Here is a 20,873-nt window from a genome sequence, read left to right as displayed (position 1 = left end):
TGTTGGCAATGCTCAATTAGGACAGAGCGGTTGGCATACTTTGAATGGTAGAGCTTAATCCTGAGGATTGGTCTGACAGAAACGTTGGGCAGTTCAACAAGGGACGTGCATATTTGCATGCCTGAGACGCCTAATCCTATGTGTTGGTACAGGCTGGGGACTGACTGACTGACTGGAGCTGCAGCCCTGCTGAAGGGGATGTAGGGGTTACAGCGGACACAGAGTTGAATGGGAGCCAGCCCTGCACACTGGTTGTAAATAAGGCAAACCACATAACGGGCAATATTAGGAGGAGTATCGCCAGCAGGCTGAGGCACGCCATTGTCCACTTCTACTTGGGGCTAGTGAAGCTGCACCTGGAAGTATGTGTGTAGTCTTGGTCTCCCCAGTGTAAGATGGACATTGAGGAAGTGGCGTGAGGGCAGCAGAAGGCTACCAGGATGATTACAGAAATGACAAAGCTGAACTCTTGAACTCTTCTCCATAGTGACAGTAGTGAGTTATGGCCACCAAAAAAAAAAAAAAAAAAGGGCATTTTTGATAGAAGGCAGTGCAGCACTGGAACAGGTTAGTCATTGAACTCAGAGAATCCATTGATGGAGGTTTTCAAGACTCTGCTAGACAAGACACAGTTACCTGATCCGATGTTGGTGATTAACCCCCTGCTCAAAGTGACACTAAGCCATCCCCAGTGTTTTCTCCAGAAGCATGTCTATAACCCTCCTGGGTTTGAGTCCAGCTCTCTCAGGGTGATAGACAGGAAGAACTGCCTCTTGAACCATGTTCCCCATGCCCACTAGGCCGGCACAGTCAGAGCAGAGATCTACCTGGTTCTAAAACTGGGACTGAGCATTGTGTGCCTTACAGATGAGCATCTGAAAGATTAATTCAGAGAGTTTGCCTTGTCTGCATCTACACTCTGTTGTTTAATCCAGGTTTAACCTAACAACCTGCAGCTATTATGTCCACAGTCAGATACTGATCTCATCTGGAAGGTATCAGGTTCCAGACGTGCTGAGGGAAAAGTTCCCACCTGCAACTCATTACTTCTCAGCTGAGACCAGTGCCCAAGTGGATTAAGAGTCCTCATCTCAATCTGCCTGAATTGTTTGACTCTGGCCACACACTGGAAATCACTACGTGAGGCCAGTTCTGGTAGTCAAGCACTTCATGAAGCACAGAGATAGGCACTCATGCAGACTGGAAGTCATCCCAGTGGAGAGGCAGAGGACAGTAAGCCAGTGACATCCTTCCTGAACCTGGAATCTGGCTCCATGAGCTCATCTTTGCTGTGCTCTATTTGACCAAGACATTGAGCTAATTAGTTTGATTTCTTACCTTGGAGGAGTAGAGCACTATGACAGCAAAGGTGTCCTACAGCTTGCACCAGTCTCAGTTGTGATGTGGCAGCAAACACTACCAGTTCCTCCTGAGAGCAGAGGCCGCACATGAGCTAAGCTGAGGAAAAGCAAAGGTAGTGCTAAAGTCTGTTTTCAGCAAACAATGCTGATTTACTGCTAAGACTAGAACAACGGCAACAATTCTCACTCTCAGTTGAGTTTTCCAGATGCAGACAGCAACTTCAGCTGTAGCCTGTTGGAGCCCAAGCGCACGGCTGCTGCTTCTTCCCTTCATAAAAGAGAAGGAAGGAACAGGGCAGAGGCAAAACTCTTGCACGGCTGGACTCAGCTGCATTGTCAAACACGGTCGAACACAACAAGCTGGTTTTCGCCCTGAGGCTGCGAGCCTGGCTGGCGGGCACTATACCCAGATTTAGAATTGTTAGGGTATAAGCCTAGAGTCTTACAAGCCAAAAATACCATGTGGGCTTAAGGCACGGGTTCTGAAATATTTTGCACGAAGCAGAACAATTCCAATAGGGAAGATTTGAAGTTTGCTCATTCCCCAGTCCTATTGCAACAAAAAGGAGATGCAGTCGCAAACTGCCTCGGGCTGAGGGCGGTCAGAGCGCAGATCTTCTATTTGATTGAATGCTCTGAACACTGGGACTGAAACAGGGAATAAAGTTACATCTGCTGCAGCTTTACGGAGCTACCCTTTCATTTCCTTGTCTTTTCCGACGTGCTCAGAATGTAAATGTATCATCTAGGGTCAAATGGAAAAATTTTGGTTTATGCAGAAGGAGTTGTTGGCTTTTGACATGAAAAAAGAAAGGGTTGTGTTTTGGCTTAATGCAAGCCCGTACTTCTTCCCAGTTTTTTAGTTTGACAACTCATTTTCTTCTAACTAGAAGGGCATGCTAAGAAAGGAACAGAAATTATAGGGAGGGAAAGGGTAGCCTATGTTAAAATAAGTTGACTGAACTTGACCTGTAGAATTGTATTCTGTGTTTGCTTCTGTCATGGAGTTTCTCAACAAGACATTCGGGACACATTTTGCATACATGTATGCTCCTCAATTTTGGGAAGTCTGGTTTGAGGCCTTGGGTTCTAATTCATAGCGAGTACATATACTATATAATAGAATATACAATAGAATACGATATATAATTCATAATATAAAAATATAAAATACTATAACAAATATATAATGTAATAGATATAATTTATTGAGTGATTGGCATGCAGACCTAGGACTGTCAGTTTGACAGTATTTTATTATGGTATTATGATACATAATAGTTTATAGAATACTATGCCTTTAAAGCAAAATGAAATAATTCAAGAAAAGAATATAGAATTCTTGAACTGGATACCCCAAATTAGTAATTTTAAAAGAAAATCATTGTCTTTCAGTTCTTCAGTAGAGAATGTAGATAATAATGCCCCTTCATCCCTCTTTTTTATGAAAATAAATAAATATTTGTGAAGCATTTATGTACTATGATGACACGAGCTTTACAAAAGCCTGTCAGGAAATTATTAATTATGCCTTCAGAGCAGGGTTTAAATGGTATTCAGTAGATTAGACATATGTCAAGCAACAAGAAGAAAACAAAATGGTCATTTAGTTAGCACTACTCAGCTTGTGCCTTGATTGAGGTAAGGCTCCTTTGGTGATGTAATTACAGATTTAGCAAAATGGGTAGTCAAAAGCAGGCCAAATTAAAGTTGCACAGTAATGCTTAATTTTGGTATTTCTTAACTGCCCAAGGTGACTTGAGTCTACATACCTTTCAAAAGCTCTTCCATCAAATTAAGGAGAGAAAACCTCTTTCATTTGGTTGTTGACAGTCCTTAGAAATTACAAATTTGGGCACCTAGATCCCATATGAAGAAATCCAAGGACTCAGGCTTCCCATAGAAGCTGAGAGGGTGCATAGACATCTGGCCAATGGAATATTCCATACCATAGACATCATGCTCAGTCTATAAATGGGGGTTGGCCTTGCGGGGGAGGGCAATCCACGATCACTGCTCTGGATGGGCTGGGCAAGTGATCATCCGGTGGTGAGAGTGACTTGTCCTCCTTCATCCTGTGTATTCTTTTACCGTTATTATTATTGTTATTTTCCTTTTCCGTTATTGTTCTATTAAACTGTCTTTATCTCAGCCCACTTTTTTTCCCCTCTTTTTCTCCCTCTTCTCCCTACCCTTCTGGTGGGGGAGGGGGAGAAGTGGGCAAGCTGCTGCAAGGTCCTAGTTGCCAGCTGAGGTTAAACCATGAAAAGAATGTACTGTAAAAGAACATCACTGTTATTGCAATGTCAGTAGAAATACCAGATTTGATGGTAACAACAAAAGAGGAATCTGACTTAAAGGTAATGCTACGAATGTTAGGATTAACTGAATCAAAGACACATTTGTGATTGGTTTCCACACAAAGATTTCAGTATCTGACAGTTTCATTAGAAGATTCCATTTGGATGGCTCTATACAATGCAAAAAAAAAAAAACCCAAACCAGTCATACACAGAGTTAGGAATCTGAAATGACTTTGATGTTTTTAATAGATAGTTGCCTGAGTACCCACTGCATGCTAATGAACTCATTACAATTATGGTATGATGATTTTCCTTCTCACTGAATAACAGGAATTTGCTAACATAAAGCAAGATGAAAATGAATAAAAAGGAAGCACGAGCATCAGACTGGCGTTTCTCTGCGTAATAGTCTCTTGTTTGTAAGCAAATGGGAGCCACTTGAATTGTACTGAATTGTTTAGATATTTTGTCTGTCTCACATTTGAACTTTTAGACCTCTTTCTATTCACGTTTGCATGAACTGAGTTAGCTTTTAAAAAATGTGTCAGTGATTTAATGGAATTAGTTATGTGGTGTTTCCAAAAAGTAAACGATAATGATATAGTCAGCATTGGTTGAGTAGGAGGAGCTTGTGTGATAGACTTACACATGGTTAGAAAGGAGAACAAGAAAATTGGTGGAGGTTTCATAGCACATTTGAAAACATGCGGCTGTATGATCTAAATGCGTTTATCTTTAATTTCCTACAGGCTGTTTCCAGCTATGTAATGTTTTTCGGTCCCATGAGATGGAAATTGAGCAGTGCTTGCTGGAGTCCCTCCCTCTCGGCCAGCGGCAGCGGCTGGTGAAGCGGATGCGCTGTGACCAAATAAAGGCATATTACGAACGAGAAAAAGCTTTCCAGAAACGGGAGGGCTACGTGAAAAAACTGAAACATGGAAAGAATCATCGAGTTCGTTTTAATCTCACTGATATGATACAGGATGCAATCGTACGTCATGATGATAAAGAAGGTACTTAGTAATGTTGAACTACTTTTTTTCTTTTTGTATAGCTAAAAGTTTCAGAGGAAAAGCTTCCCTGTTCTGCTTAACTATCTTTAGGAAAAATACAATTTTGCATGGCAGTAATCATAAAGTGACTGTCATAATAGAATATACAGGCATGTATTGCATACAACATATTATAGCTTGTTACTGAAAAGAATAAAGTCTAGAGAATAAACCTTCAGAAACCTAATGAATTTAGTCTGAGGTTAATATATGTATAAACTCATATATTTCAAAAACAGTAAGGGCTATGATCATCGTTACATGTGGCCTCTTATATACCTACATAAGCCGTAGAATTTAACAATTTACTTTGAAAATTTAGCCACGTCTCGATTTTAGCCAAAATCTGGAATAATGACTGCTGCTCTTAGTGACACCGGTCTGGCTAAAGCAACGAGATGGTATTGACCCATAATCACAACAGATAGTGGGTCATCTTTCTGGTTGTGAAATGACGTTTATGTCCTTTTGAAATAAGTAACCACATTTTAGGGGTTCTGTTTTTAGCTTCCTAGCATTGTTTGGATCCCTGGTGCAGCCGATAGTAATCTGAGGAACTTTGTCATTTTCACCTCAAAAGGGAACCAAACCTTGAAGTAAGGATCTCTCAAGTTTTGGAAGTCCCCAGGAATCCTCATACTGTTGTGTGAGAGGGATTTAAGAAAAGAACTGATGCAATGCTTTTATCAACCCCTTTGCAAACAGATTTTATGGCAACTCTATAATCACATTAGCACAAAACTACCCGAATAAGGGAGGCTCTGAAATAAGAGTCACATCATGCAAACAAACTGGCAAGTTTCTCCTAATTTTTATCAGTTTGATTAGGTATGTTTTTTTGATTATGTATGATTTTTTACTCGCTCCTGAATCTTTATTTTAATGGGCGTTTGTTTGCTCTAACTATCATTGCTTATCGCTGACACATCCTACATACTTAGATCTATACAGAAAATGAATCAAAGAGCTCTTCTCTTCAAGTGAGTGCCCAAGGCATCATTTATAACTAAGATACAAATGAAATTCACAACCCTTCATTCCATTTTCCTAGTACGTAAAAGTACAGGGATTATAAGTGAAGATCTTCTTCCTACATGTTCCCATAGCTCCCAACTTTCTCTGAAAACCAAGCAGAATACTAGATATGACTTTTAGCATTCTGTAAAAGTCAGATACTTGAGGCTATTTTTGACATTTTTGCTGAAGAAATATAGCTTGCACAGTGGAGTGGTGATGGGGCATCAAGAGTCTTTTGTGTTCCCCATACTTCGCCTTGAGCTGCACCCTGAATCAGAACATAAAGTTCGACAACTGCTGAGACTGAGTAGCATGAGCAATAAAGGGAAGATACCTCACGCAGAGGAAAGCAACGCGGGGTGGGGGGGAAACAGGGATAGTGTCCTGCACTTGAAACAGATGGAACAGGTCCCCAGAAACAAGGAGTTCCAATAGCCTGCAGACAGCCCCGGTAAGACTAACACCACTATCCTGAATTTGATGCCTGTGGTCCTTTCACAGGACTATGAAAAAGTGTGATTGTTGTCTTTAAGCAGCCTGGGGACCCACAAGTGCTTGTTTGTTGTGATTTTAGCCAAAAGTTTCCAGAGCATGTTTGCTTTGAGCTGAGTAATGCTATACTAAGAAATATTATCGTGTGAGCCAATAAAGACAAAGATTAAAAAAAAAATATTGAAATTCATAGACATAAAAGCTGCTTTCCTACTATTGCTGCTGAGTGGAACATCCAACCATGACTCTTTAGTGAATAGATCTACATTAGGACTTCAGTTCACATTAGACATACGCTTTTGTAGTAAATGTCATATCCAATTACTGTGTTTGCCCTTGCTTTATGGAGCATGCAAACTAGATTCCTTTCAGACAAAACCGAACTGGAAGATGTGCTCTGGAAGCACACCCAGTGCCTCTAAATAGTAAGGGGTTTTCAGTCCATAAGACCAGGCTAGACATAGGTTGAAGTAATCCCACTGAACCAGGTACAGCTGGAAAAATTGGGCTTTTGATGCTACCTGTTTCTCTTGTCTATTTATTCATATTTCATAGAATCATAGAATTGTCTAGGTTGGAAGAGACCCTTGGAATCATCGAGTCCAACCATCTACCCTACTCTACAAAGTTCTCCCCTACACCATATCCCCCAACACCACATCTAAACGTCTCTTAAACACATCCAGGGATGGTGACTCAACCACCTCCCTGGGCAGTCTATTCCAATGCCCAACCACTCTTTCTGTGAAAAATTCTTTCCTAATGTTCAGTCTAAATCTACCCTGTTGGAGCTTGAAGCCATTCCCTCTTGTTCTGTCAATTCATTTCAGTCATTCATTCAACATTCATCATTCATATTACACATCACTATTTATTAATGGGTATATATAGGAGGTAAGCTAATTGTGATGGATCCTGGTAATTGCATTGAGTATCCTCCGCCTCACTGCAGTCTCACATCAACTGTATCTGTGCTGCTGGAGTAAATACAGCTCTGGTGTGAAAAAAGACAATCTCAACCCTCCCCTTCACCGGGTCCTAAGGCAGAAATGACTGCAATATAAGGCTGAAGATGGGAATGAGCACACGATTCCTGGCTCTTCAAATGTCACGCCATCTCCTCAGCTCCCTGCTTTTGGTAAAACAGACTGGGGGTCTGAGAAAGAGGATGCAATACAGGGTTATGAAAACAAAGGTGGGAGACGGGTATCAACGACCTGTCAGCCTTCTTTTCTTCCCATAAATTCATGACTGGTCTCCAGGATGTTACTGCCAAGTGTGCTCAGTAATCAGCAGCATTCCCAAATACGCTCGGTTTGAATATAGGGAACCAAATTCGGTAATAAGTATTTGAAAAAGGCTTCTCTTTGGAAAAGCTGGGTGTTGAACAAGTATTTTTTAAAAAATAGCTCCATGCAAGTAAGTAGCAGAGAAATAGCTTAACATGAATTACTACTAATAATTTAATCATTTAGAATATAACCCCTTCTGTTATATGAAGATAAGTTGTTATCCTGTGAAAAAGACGGGATTCAGACTGATCTGAATACTGTGTATTTTGGATTAAATGCTGAAAGTTATCAAGATGACACCTCAGAAAATCTGAAAAAAATCAGTTTTGTTTACTAAACATTAACAATTGGCAGCAGGGTTAATTAAATGCAAATTGCATTTAACGTAGTTTGAATGTCTTTACTTTTTTAGAGAGAATTTAGTTTTCAAACTAGACATTTTGTTTATAATGGCACATTTAATAACAAATGTAAAGGTGTGTTGCAACATATTCAGTGCCCAAATAACTTAGTAGACTAAATTCCATCAGGTGACACCTTTCCTTGTGGTAATTAATTTTGTGTGAGTTGAAGTGCAATGGCTTTGAAGAGATGAATTCCACTTGAGGTATAATACAACTCACATGGCTGTGAACAAGCCTGATCCTGCTATTTAGGATATAAGGGCAGAGTGTCATGTCCAAGAATAGGACTGTGCAACCTGGATGCTTTAAAATAAATAACTGGATAGACATAGATGGAGTCAATTTTGTGGTGAGAATGTAAATGTTTTTGTACCGGTTTTGTGATCCTGGGATTCAAAGTGTTTGTAAGTCCTCAAGCTTCACAGCTTTCAGGGTGTGGGATTTTTATAAAACAAAACGGAAAATCTCAAGGCTAAAATTCTGGGATTCATACAGTTTTGTTCCAATTTTAGCCTTGGAAGAGGGTATACATGAACAGAATTATAAAGCGTAGTCTCATCCACAGAGAATTGCAGCTGGGTCTATTTTCTTCAGTTTTTAGATGTATTTAGGAATTCTTTACAAGTCTTGATCTCTTAAAGGCTTTACCATGCCTGTGTGTTTGCTTCATTCTTTAAATTGAAGCACTACCAAAGTCTGTTTGACTGTCTTGTCCTTCTCTGAGACTGTTAAGCAAAATCCTGTTCGTTGATAAATCCTGGAGTAGTTTTACTTGGTTTGGGGTCTGGCTATAAACAATTTATGTCAGTTGTATACTGATTACGTAGAAAATGTGGATACATTGCATGGACCTCAGGGAAGAGCAACAAAACCAGGAGGAATTATAAAGAGTGATTAAAAAAGAGGAGATGAAGAGCTATGAGAGCGATAAGTAATACTCACATTTGAACAAATGTGAATGCAGCTAGTAATAATTCAGCAAGAAAGAACATCCATTCTATAGGCATAAAAGACAGCTAGAGAGGGATGCTTTACAGTTCTATGAAGGGAATGCAAAAAGTGTAGTATAAAAAGTGGAAAGAGGACACAACAGTAGAATAGGCTAGAAGCAGATTCCCAAGTGAAGTCCAGGGGCTTATTTCTTAAGGAATGTCACAAACTCTGTAGTCTGGACAGCATATTTGGAAATGGTGACAAATAGTCCGGTTTGGTAGGTGAGATAATTTGGGTAACATGGTTATATATAAAAATGAATTTATAGTGTGGCTAGTGCAGAAACATTTCACACCTGAGTCTGATCTGAATTTCATTCTTAAGAATTCATTGTCATTGTTGTTCACGAAGAATGCAATATATCTTCTCCCAAATTACTATAACAGCTGCTACTGGGCACAAAATGCATCTCTGATACTGCATGCTAATAGGTATGGCCATTAGTTGGCATTAAAATTCATTTTAGAATGGGCTTCTAGAAATTTTTACCTGTGACCTGCTTTGTCTCAAGTTTAAAAACAAAATGTATGCTCATTATATTTCTCACAAAGTTAAAACCTAGCAAAAATTGTGTCTTTGTTCCATTTGAAGGCATTTCAAAAGTATTGTTTTATTGTTCCTAATTGAAATTTCGTCTTTTATTTGACCCAGGGAGATTCAAGGGAAAACCTTCTTCCCTTTCTCCCTGCAGCTTCCTGCAATTTCTCTGTTTTTAAGTAATATGCTCTTTAGTGCTGTTGGTAGGCCACATTCACCCACACTACTAACAGTGAGCATTTTGAGAATTTTTACAGCTGTCGTTCTCAGTGATGACACATATAGAAGCAGAAGCTGCTGAATAAGTGAGTGCGCTGTGTTTTCTGACACTGGTTTTGTACATCTCTACTGCTGCCAAGGGAATACCTGTAGTTCATTTGCTTTTAAATCCTATATAGCGTTGTTGAATCCCTGTTAATAATGGACGGCAGGATATTTGTCCTGCTGACATCAGTCATGTAATTTTACTGCAAATTGGGAGATGTTGCCAAGCAGGCTTCTCTATCCCATTCCTTCCCGCTGTGCAATAGGCGTGCTTGCACCTACGCTCAGCATTAGCGTGGACTCGGATTTTCTTCTCTGATACATGTACTCCAGTATTTACTGAGCCTGCACATCAGCTTAGACTCGCGTATAAGCAATTACGAAATGAACTGAGCAATCAGGAAATAAACTGAATGAATTTAAGCCCGCATTTCTGCTTCAAATACAAGGTAGTCATGCCGAACAGATCTTGGTATTTTGGCTTCTTGAGAATAAGGCATATGCATCCTTCCTGAAGTACTGGTGGAGTTATTGCCACTGACAACAATGGGAAACAGTGGCTGCTTTGAAAGAGGTGATTTTTTGAGCATGAACTGGTAGATAAACTTGCCATAATGAACACAGTAGCTAAAAGTGAATGTGACAGTCCTATACCCGAAATCGAACAGAGGGGGGAAACTAAGGCACTGGGTTTAGTTTCAGTTATCTTTTGGTGTAGCCTGTAAGTCAGCCTGTCAGAAATCCTGCAACATTACCCAAACCATAGGACTGTCAGAAGTTCTGCATATGCAGTACCTTTTGTTATGAAAACTCTAAGTTATCACGTAGTCATGACGTACACCTTAAGGTCTGCTGTGCTGGCAGGGCCTGGAAGGTCCAGAGGGTCATCAACTCAGTCTTGAGACAAAGGAGGTACTCCTGCGAAAATCAGCATTTCAAAAGGGAAATGCAGATTCCCTAAACCTAATTAAAGCCCATTTCATCCTTTTGACGGGCAATATGCTGATTCTGTGGCAGCATTGTGATGCTAAATAGCCGCAATGCCGACGTGAGTGAGCGTTAGAACTAACGCTGCATCTGTAATAATGGTTCTTGGTCCTTTCCGTGGAGGCTGACCCTGACTGTCTTTCACTCAGCCCTCCTCCACTCTGCCTGGGCTTCTTCCTAACCCTGCAGGGCCACCAGCGTGGCCCTTTGCCTCTAGCAGCAGGATGCTCCCGAGCAATGACTGGGGACAACCTCACTCTCCCTTCTCTCACCAGGGGATGCCCAGAAAAGATGGTTTAAAAAGCAGGAGATCCAGTATCCTGCTATTGCTGTAGGGTCCACTGCCGAGGGAAGCCTCCCAGGGCTGGGTCCCAGCACCAGCAGACTGGCTGCAGAGTAGTTGCTTAGCGAAGGGGAAAAAACCAGGGGTCCCATCTCACTTTCCCCCTCTGATACCAGTGTCTCCAGCCGTTTGAAAGATTAATGCCCTTGTGAGATTTGGTAGTATTTGGGTAATTTGGTAATATTTGGGAGGATTGGAGTAATCAATATAATGGGAGGTTTTAGTATTATTAGTTATTTTTCGTGGGCACTGTGTAATGTACAATGTTATGACAAATTTCAGTTACATCAATTAAAAGCGTGGGTAAGGAAGGATAAAGGGGGTACAGGTGGGGCTGGTGCTGGAGTTTAATTTGCATCCTAACAACTTTGGGTTATGAAGAGGACCCAGGGGAAGGGAAAGCAAAATCTGTTCAAAAGAAGAATGTCTCTTTAATTTGAGGTGGCAGATGAGCTGACCATTAACTTTCAATAGTTAGGAGAATGTCTCAAAGATGTTATAGTGACCATTCCTATTCACAGAAAAAAAAATTTGAAACAGAAAACTAAAACTGAAACTGAGATGAAGTAAAGCACATTTTTTATTATTTCCTTGCATTGTTTCCAACTCTAGTAACCGACTTCTTATTTTGCGTCTTATTACAATAGGTTTGCTTATGCTTGACTGTTCTTTTTCCAGTGCAGACAGCTTGGTTGGTTACAGACAAGTTGTTCTGGAAAACAAGGGCTGGCCGCTGCCTGTGTCTGGCAAATGTACAAACCCACTGATCCTCAGAGATGAAGTTTAAGAGTTGCCAGCAGTCTTTTTAAAAAGCTGGAAGAGCCCGGACGCAGGGCAGTAGTGACAGGTTTGTGAACATAAGACTCCATTTGGTGAAGCCTGTTGTCAGGTAGCAGGAAACCGGAGAAAGAGGCTGAGGAATGAAGACCACTGGGAGTGTAACGTAGACTATTCATCACAAACATTTTTATAGTTAAGAAGAGTGGAAATATATTCAGTTAACATGTCTGCCCTTGGGGTTCCGACTTTCAACCTACCTTTTTAGATGTCTGATGACATCTCTTCTTCTCAAACTGATTGCAGGCAGCTTTTCTGATTTTACCTGTTGCATGCCCTGGGATGAGTGGTTAGAAAGCGAGGCTCTGAGCATGGCGATACCTTGTTTTTAAAATTCACCAAAGCCTTGGATGAAGATTGCTCTTTCGTGTGTCAGTAGTCCAGAGGTATCTTTGCTGCCAGACAAGAATGAAAGATAAAAGAACTTGTTTACTAAAGACAGAGAACTGCAATAATAGAACAGATTTACAGAAAGACAAAGTAATAAAACACATGATTACGCTTAAAATTTAGGTGAAAAATAGTGTAGCATTAAATCTGCCAGGTGGGTCTTTACCATTAATCCAGAGTTTCCTTAAATTACGCAAAAAACCCCATCCATCTTGAGTTAAAAAATTGGTGACTCTTGAAAAGGGAAGGACCTCAATGTGAAAGTTCAGATCAACCTTCTATGTGATCCCAAATTAAAATAACCCATTCTAGTTCACTTACACCTTTAATAATCTTCCTGACTTGTTTCTTATGATTAATATTTAATATCAGCTTCTTTCATTCTCTTCTCCTCCCAAAGGTACTTTAATTAGCATTTCTTTTGTATGCTATTTGTCTCAGCTACAGCCTTCTGAAGAGATGGGTAAGATTTTATAAGTGATATAATGAGAAATATTAAATACATGGGATATTTTACTACATATATAACCTTGTTATACATGTATTACACCAAAAGCATAAAGACCAGAAATATAAACATGGTCGGTGAATTAGGATTAAGTTGTGTAATCTGAGTATTTTTCCCCAGTTCTCTGTGCGCTTTTGACTTTACACTCTTGTTTGGGAAACCTTCTCCCTTTTACCATTAAACTCCGGATGCATAATTCCAACCTTGTGCAGGATAAAATGTCAAACAGAAGTAGTGTGTTTAGTATGCACAGGTAAATCTTCATGACAAAAGAAATCTCCCAAAATAAAAAATTGAAATGTTGGGTCAAAACCTATATTAGTAGGAAATGAGACTGATTATACCAATTATTAATTTACTGCATAGTGAAGTCACAAAGAGGGATGAGAAAAAAAAAATCAAATTAATCTAATCTCACTTTGAGGAATTTAAAACAGACCATAATCAAGAACAGAATTACAGGACAGCTAAAATGTGTTTGAGGGATTATATACTCTGTACTTCCTCACCTTAACATGCCCGGTCCTTTTTAAAGGACCTTTTCCCCCCTGGAAAGCATATGAAATTCACTATGTATGTAATAACTGGGAGGTTTCCACGTACAGAGCTATTTTGGATTTTACAATTAGTTTCCTTTGAATTAGAGGAAAAGTCTGTACATTAGATGATAATCTAAAAGTGACTATTGGCAAACACTGGTTTACTAGGAACTATTGTAGAAGAAATCACAGCATACGTATGATAATTTATACAATTTAATATTTATTGCTCAATCCTTAAGAGACACGAACACTAGGTACTGAATAGTGAAGTCAAGAGACTATTCAGAGCATATGAAATTAATGAAGTGCACAAAATTTTTCCTAATCTGGGCTCTTGGAAAGAAAGAAAAACGTATACTGTAAATGAATACATCCACAAGACAGACAAATACATACATTCTCTATTGGGAACTCGTGTGTCTGTAACTTTGGAGGACACTAACACAGCTGTCAGACACGCTGATAGTGATTTAATCAGCTCTGTATATAGAAAAATATAGTGTCGATCACTGTCTCAATCCACCCATTGATGAAGAAGCCGTTTCGAAGGCCCAGAAGGTAGAGGCACATTTCAAACCAGAGCAAGCCTTCGATCCTATAGGTTCAGCATGGTTGTTAACCTTGTTTGGCTCCATGTGTGCTGAATTCAGCAGCACAAGGCATCTTTTTGTTATGACTCAGGGAAACACAATGCCTTCAGTTATCGGGTAACAGATGTTAAGTAATTAAAGCAGCCCATTTCAAAAGCAATCATAAAATCACAGGGAGATGAAATTTGAATACATTTGAATTCCTACAGGATTCCATATGTGTTTTTGGGGGGTTTATCCATGTGTTTACATTTTTAGCAATTTGTTAAAGCTGAGATGAGAACTGAATGTTAAACTATTTTTGTTGATAAAAATGTGTATGATTCCTAACATACAACACTTATTTAATTGGAAAAAGTAAAACTCACAGAAAAAGATATAACATCAAAAAATTGAAGGATAGGCTTGATGGAATAGATTTTATCTAGCCCTTTTTTTTTTTTTCTCCCTGTGGACCGCCTAACCCCAGGAGTGCCTCTGTTCCCTGGCTACTTTTCTCTTAGCCCTGAAATCTCCCTGAGGTGTTTCAGCTGCAGTTTTTGTTTCTGCACATGCCCAGAACTACCCAGATTTGAACAGCTATCCTCTCCCTGTACCAAGTAGGGGACTAAAGACAAAATATCCCTCCATTTTCGTGTCCCCCCCCCCCCCCCCAGTAGGGGGATCCACACCAAATGTAATTCATCCGTCTTACCATCAAATGGAGTTATAGCATCCTCCTTTTCTCCGCAAAACTGAGGTTGGAGCTGTCACCCACCCATTTTTGCTAGCCTACAGGTTGTGCCTGTGGGTTGCTTCGGGTGCTGGTTTTGGTCTGTGCATTTCTGTCTCCAGCTGCCTCTTCTCTCCCCGCTCTCCCCAGCCCCACACCTCAAGTCTCCGGAGCAGCATCCAGCCTGACATTGCTTTTTCCTGGGGAAGGGGCCTGAGAAGCAAATTGAATCTAGGTGGTCTTGCTTATAGTATAATAAACTATATAAAAGTGACTGCATAGTTAGCTGTTGTACAAAAACCTTGATGTTGTCATCGTCTCCGCTACTAACTGTTTTGAAAACAGGAGTATATACTAGAATATGGGCAGCCACGTTTCACATGTTTATGCTCTGAATAAACCAAGGCTGAGATATGTGTTTGAACTTAGTGATTCCCATTGAATCAGCAGCCCCGGAGGGTTTTGTTGCCATGTAAATTGTGAGTTGTGGCTGCCTCAGAGGGAGCCCGGGCCCCAGACTCTGGTCCCAGCTCTGATGCTGTCCCAGGACAGGACAGGGGATCTTATCAATGTTTATAAATATCTAAAGGGCGGGTGTCAAGAGGATGAGGCCAGACAGTTTTCAGTGGTGCCCAGTGACAGGACAAGGGGCAATGGGCACAAAATGGAACACAGGAAGTTCCGTCTGAACATGAAGAAAAACTTTACTTTGAGGGTGACAGAGCACTGGAACAGGCTGCCCAGAGCGGTTGTGGAGCCTCCTTCTCTGAAGATATTCAAAACCTGCCTGGATGTGTTCCTGCTCTTGGTGAACCTGCTTTAGCAGGGGGGTTGAACTAGATGAACTCCAGAGGTCCCTTCCAACCCCTACCACGCTGCGATTTTGTGAGTCTGTGATTCTATGTTTTGGGTATCTCTAAGTTCACCCTGAAGGATTTGTTGATTCCCTCTCTGAAAAGTATGTCTTTTTCTTACTAGTATACAGAGTTTCAAGAAACTTGGCTTTTGGATTTTGCTTTGAATCACAGATTTCTAAAACATAGGCACTGAATTGCTTGCTTTGTATGTAGATAAGTCCATTCTTGAATTTTAACTCTATAAATCCAAACAAGAACACGTTTCATTAACTAAAAAACATAGTTTTAAATGTTGCCTCAATTACAAGTGTAAAATATAATATTTATGAGGAAACCTTTGTAAAAATACACAAATTTTCCTAAGAAATTTATTTATTTACTTTTGAACACGTTTTCAAAATTCTCAACTATTTATTTTGGTGGACTATGACATAAATCTTTTCTTCAGTGGGACAAGTCAGTATATAAATTATTCATAACCTTGCATGAGCAAGGTCTCATTCAAAAGGCTGTCAAAAAGTAAAATGTCAAGAAAAAATATTCAGAAGACCATTACCCCTACACCAGAATCCAGGTTTTTAAGAGTATAACCTGGTCTGAACAGATAACCTTTATAGGCATATATCTGTCCTTTTTTCATTTTAAGCCTATCAAGCTCATTTATATTTCCATGTTGGTGTTTTTGTCCATAAGATCTTTCTTTCCATGTAACATTGAAAAGTTTTCCACTTTAGCATTCTCTGGCACCCAAAAGCAGCAAGAAACAGGAAGACTAATCACTCAGAAATTCACTGTCATGCCAATAGAGGGTTGTTAAGCCATTAACAACCAACAAATTGGCACCTGGCATTCTTCCTATTCATTTCAAAGGGGATCCACAGTTGATTTTCCAGCATCATGCAGTGGGATGCAAGGCTATAAATTGGCAGCATTCAGAAGCCCATTCTCTCAGTGAAAGATGGCACCCACTGAGTGGCAGCTACTGCTGACATTCCATGGATATTGTTGTAAGTCACACTGATTAAAAAGAAAGACTGTTGTGATAGCAGAAGACCCTAGTCTAGACCTGTAAAATAAAAAAGATAGCAAGAATAGAATCTTTTCCATGCAATTTAGAGTTGATTTCTTCTTCAATGTATTTATTGTGCTTCAGATTGATTTCCAATAACGTATCAGTACAAAGGGGGAAATTTTGTGTATTCATCTTTCAATATCACTTACCTGAAGTGTTTTCATTTCAATCACAGATTGCTCTATCATAGAAATTAAGCTGGAGAACTACAGAAATCAACAGAGAATAACCTTTTCCTTTCCTTTTTTTTTTTTTTTTAAGAATAAACCTTTTAAGCCATAATACAGTTTTTTTATGAAAAATCAACTGCACTTTTAAAAGATCCTTAAAAATGTTTTAAATTTTTCAATTCATTTTTAGGAGGCTTTTTCCAGCATTTTGATAAAATGGAATACTTGAGCATAAGACTTGGAAAAGACCTTGTTTTGGGATCCTGCAACATATGGACTTTAGTTTATTGCTGTCATATTAATTGTCAGATTGAGAAGAACATTTGTTCAGAGCTTTTGGAAAGTGGACTTTGTTCAGAGGTTTTGGGAAGTGGAATAACTAAGTGGAGTAACTTCCTCTAGAAGCTCTGAAGGTAGAACTAAATGAATATAGTCAGAGCCACTAAATGCAACAAATTATATTTTAAATTGTGAAGTCCTGTCCCTTTAGGCTGTTACTCTGCTCTTTCCTTCTGCCTGAATTGCAGTACCTTTCTTAATAAAAACACAAATATATCAGAGGCAGAGCCACATTTATTTGTATAGTGCCTAGTGGTTTTACTTCCTCAATAAAAATTCCAAACACAAAATATATATACTGCTTATTATTTCAGTCATCTTTCTATTCCCTGACACATGAATTAGAAGATTCTTTTTTCTCAATACACAGGTATCATCTTAAGTTGGTCTGGAAGGCTTCTAGCCGTTAAAACCTTTTGTACTTCAATTGACAGTGAACAAACTCTATAGCTATGAGAGCGAAATGAATATAAAGGTTATATGGCATAAGGAATAGACAACTGATTATTGTTATTTGCAGTCATCACAGTAACAACTTATTACAGTGGAGGAACCGAAGCTTGTAAGAATACAATCAATGAATGTAAGGGAATGGATAATTTAGCTTGTGTTTCTGTGTGAATTGCATCCAAGAATGGAGGTGGGAAGGTGAGTAGTTAAGGTGAGATTGGCAATATTTCTAAACATCCAGCTTTAAACAAGGATTTTAAGCATATATAAAAGGTTCAAGGTAGTCAGCCTAGGGCTGCATACTGCTTTCTTACCATGTTTCTTTCCGGTGACTCTCTATTACAGTGTAGTGTATATGTGACCTTGAAGCAGTACACACTGTCATTTTTCAGTACAAACAATGAGATGGTTGCAGGAGGTAATTTCTCACACAGTGCACTGTTTAGGGTTTTGATTACACTCAGACTCAAAAGGCAAACATGACAGCTGCAGCATTAAATCATTGTGCTAGGGTCTGTGCTCCAGATTTTAGCAATCCCAACTATTGTTGGCATATAGTGGTAGTTTTTTCTAGACTTCCACATTTACCCATTGACAGTACAGAAAATATGACTTGAAGTGTTCTTAAAGCTGGAAGCATCTGCATGAAATTTGAACTGCTACTTTGTTTCTTAGTCTACTAAAGGGGCATCCTATAAGAGGGCCCCCTATAAGAGGGCACCAGCTATTAATCCTTTCAATAATCACCACACTGGCTTCACTTGGTTCCTATAGGGAATGAACGTTGGACTTCTTTTGCTTTTAAACCTCTCCCTAAAAATCCTACGGTACAAATATTTAGAATGATACAAGTTGGACAGAAAAGGACAGATGTAAAGTCCAAGTATATATAGTTCTAATGATGCTTACATGTGCATTAGTTTATTATCCTACTCTTTCTCTGTATATGTGGTTTTGATTATACACATGCAGGTTCTCCTGGATAGTCCTCATCTCTTTCTCTATTGGTAACTTAAGTAACTTTCTCTATTAGTAACTTAGGCACTTCTAGCACAAGGTCCTCCTTGGCTTCTCCCTGGTTTATCAGCTTTATGTGCCAGATACATGTCAGATGAGTGAAAGAGAAAGTGCAGCATTGTGTATCACTTGGAAAGCTTGAGCCTCTGTAGCTCACCACTGGAGCCCAAACCTACCATGTGGCTTCTTATGGACATCGACTCAGTGGTAAGACTCAGAAATGAGAGGTACTTGTCTGTCAGATGATGTGATGTTGGGTGCTCCTTCCCCTGGTTCACATCAAGATTGTGGAATTCATAGAGTTGTAAAATTGGTCAGGCTAGAAAGGACCTCAGGATGTCTGTAGTCCAACATCATGTTGAATTTTGGAAAGGACTGAGCTAACTAGGGTATTGAACTAAGGCAGGTCTTGTTATTTTAGAACAGACTAAGCAAAGCAGAGAGATTCCTGTGGGGAACAATTGATAATTCTACTTCAAAGCCAAATTAAACCATCAACTTGTGTGTCAGAATTTTGCTTTCCATAAGCTATGAAAAAGACATGATTATACCAGGTGCTGTGTGAATATAATTTTGTCTTCTCCATCCTGTCCATACTGTGACAATCCTTAGCTGTAAAAGCTTAAATAAAGCATAAGTAAAGCAAAATTTGCTTTGTAGTTTCCTGGTTGGCCCAGCTTTGGCATGATTTTTTGGCCATTCTGGAGGCTGGGTGGTCTCAAAGAAGAGGCATTAAGTATTAAATATGAGGCGGAGGTCTGTTTCTCATCCTAGATTCCCCAGATACTCAAATGCTTCACTGATAACCCAGTGTAAGTTCAGCCCACATAAGACTGGTGCGCAGGCTTAGCCATCTGTGAGCTTGGCAATGCTGAACGCAGAACTGTTTGTGCTTCAAGTTTGTCTCTTCGGTTGGAAACTGCATTTAGATGAACTGTTATAAATCTGTCATTTCAGTTCCCTGTGTCCTTATATGATTTTTGTATTTCAAATGCTGAACGTTGAAATCAGGTGAAGTCTACATTACTGCAATCTTCAGCTGCCCAAGCGTGACAGCCTTACCTCAAAGCAGATGCATATAGATGTTTTCCTTTACTTATTCTAAGGTGATTTAAGAAAGTGGTAGTCATAGGCTTCAAGTTTAGGATAGCTCTTTCCTTCTCTGCTGGCTTTATACATGTGATCTGTTTTTCTTAGGGTCATTATGTGGTCATTGCTGATTTTTCGGGTGGTTTTTTTTGTTGGCATATTGGTAGTGATGGTGGTTGCTGTCACTGATATGGGGAAATGAAGGTGTTGGACAGAATGCACTGAACTTGGAAGCATACAGAAACAGCTGTAGGATAACAGTGAGCAAAACCAGGATGATTTCTAGGAGGCTGAGCTTGGACAGCCAGAGCAGCACTGACTGGAGGAGATTACGTGGACTTGCCTTGGGCAATTTGCTCTCCCTGCTGGACATATAGTCATCCATCAGCTATCAGGGAAATTAACTCAGCTGGGCAACTAATAAAGATTCTAGTATGTGTTAAAACAAATTTAGTTGAGGCAAGACCCTTATCGGTGTCATTAGGGCACTTATAATTGTCTTACTGTTTGATAGAAGACACTTAGTCTGTGCAAAGAATACACAACAGGCAACTGTGAAAGGTAATATTTGGGCCGCACTGTCAGAAATGGACAAAGGGTACCAGAGTTGTTGTTTTATGTTGTGAAATGTGACAAGCCTGCCCTTTTCCAAGTGTGAAAGAATTCTTTGAAGGTTGGGAGTTTGGAAGCCAAGATGTGAGAAGAGTTGTAGCTATAACTGTCAGATCCTTCATGTCCCCATTCTTTGGATGGATAGAGCTGATTCAAAATTAGAAAAGAATAAAGATGATTTGGAAACCAGTGGATATAAGCTGCTTGGATTATTACTAGAAAAAGTATAATGCGTTTCAAGAATGCAGTAATTCAGCCAAATCCCTGTGGAGAAGGACCTGGGGGTATTGGTTGATGAGCAGCTCAACATGAGCCAGCAATGTGCAGTCGCAGCCCAGAAGGTCCACCATATTCTGAGCTGCATCAGAAGAAATGAGGCCAGTAGGTTGAGGGAGGTGATTCTGCCCTTCTACTCTGCTCTGGTGAGACCCCACCTGGAGTACTGTGTCCAGCTCTGCCACCAACTACCACCACTACTGCCACCAACATAAGAAGGACATGGACCTGTTGGAGCAGGTCCAGAAGAGGGTCACAAAGATGATCAGAGGGCTGGAGCACCTTTTCTATGAAGACAGGGTGAGAGAGTTGGGGTTGTTCAGCCTGGAGAAGAGAAGGCTGTGGGGAGACCTTATAGCAGGCTTCC

General features: G+C 39.9%; 1 protein-coding gene across 1 annotated transcript in view; it reads left to right on the top strand.

Moving 5' to 3' along the window:
• The window catches only part of MYO16 (myosin XVI), a gene marked incomplete at both ends in the record, with an annotated part of 331,914 nt that overhangs the window by 19,357 nt on the left and 291,684 nt on the right, over positions 1-20,873 (top strand). Inside the window, 1 exon segment of the mRNA XM_082498511.1 lies at positions 4,414-4,677. Coding sequence (XP_082354637.1) covers positions 4,414-4,677 — 264 coding nt within the window.

The sequence above is a fragment of the Vanellus vanellus genome, assembly GCF_965231255.1.
Source record: "Vanellus vanellus genome assembly, chromosome: 1".
NCBI lineage: Eukaryota > Metazoa > Chordata > Aves > Charadriiformes > Charadriidae > Vanellus > Vanellus vanellus.
This window is presented reverse-complemented; position numbering and strand designations above follow the sequence as displayed.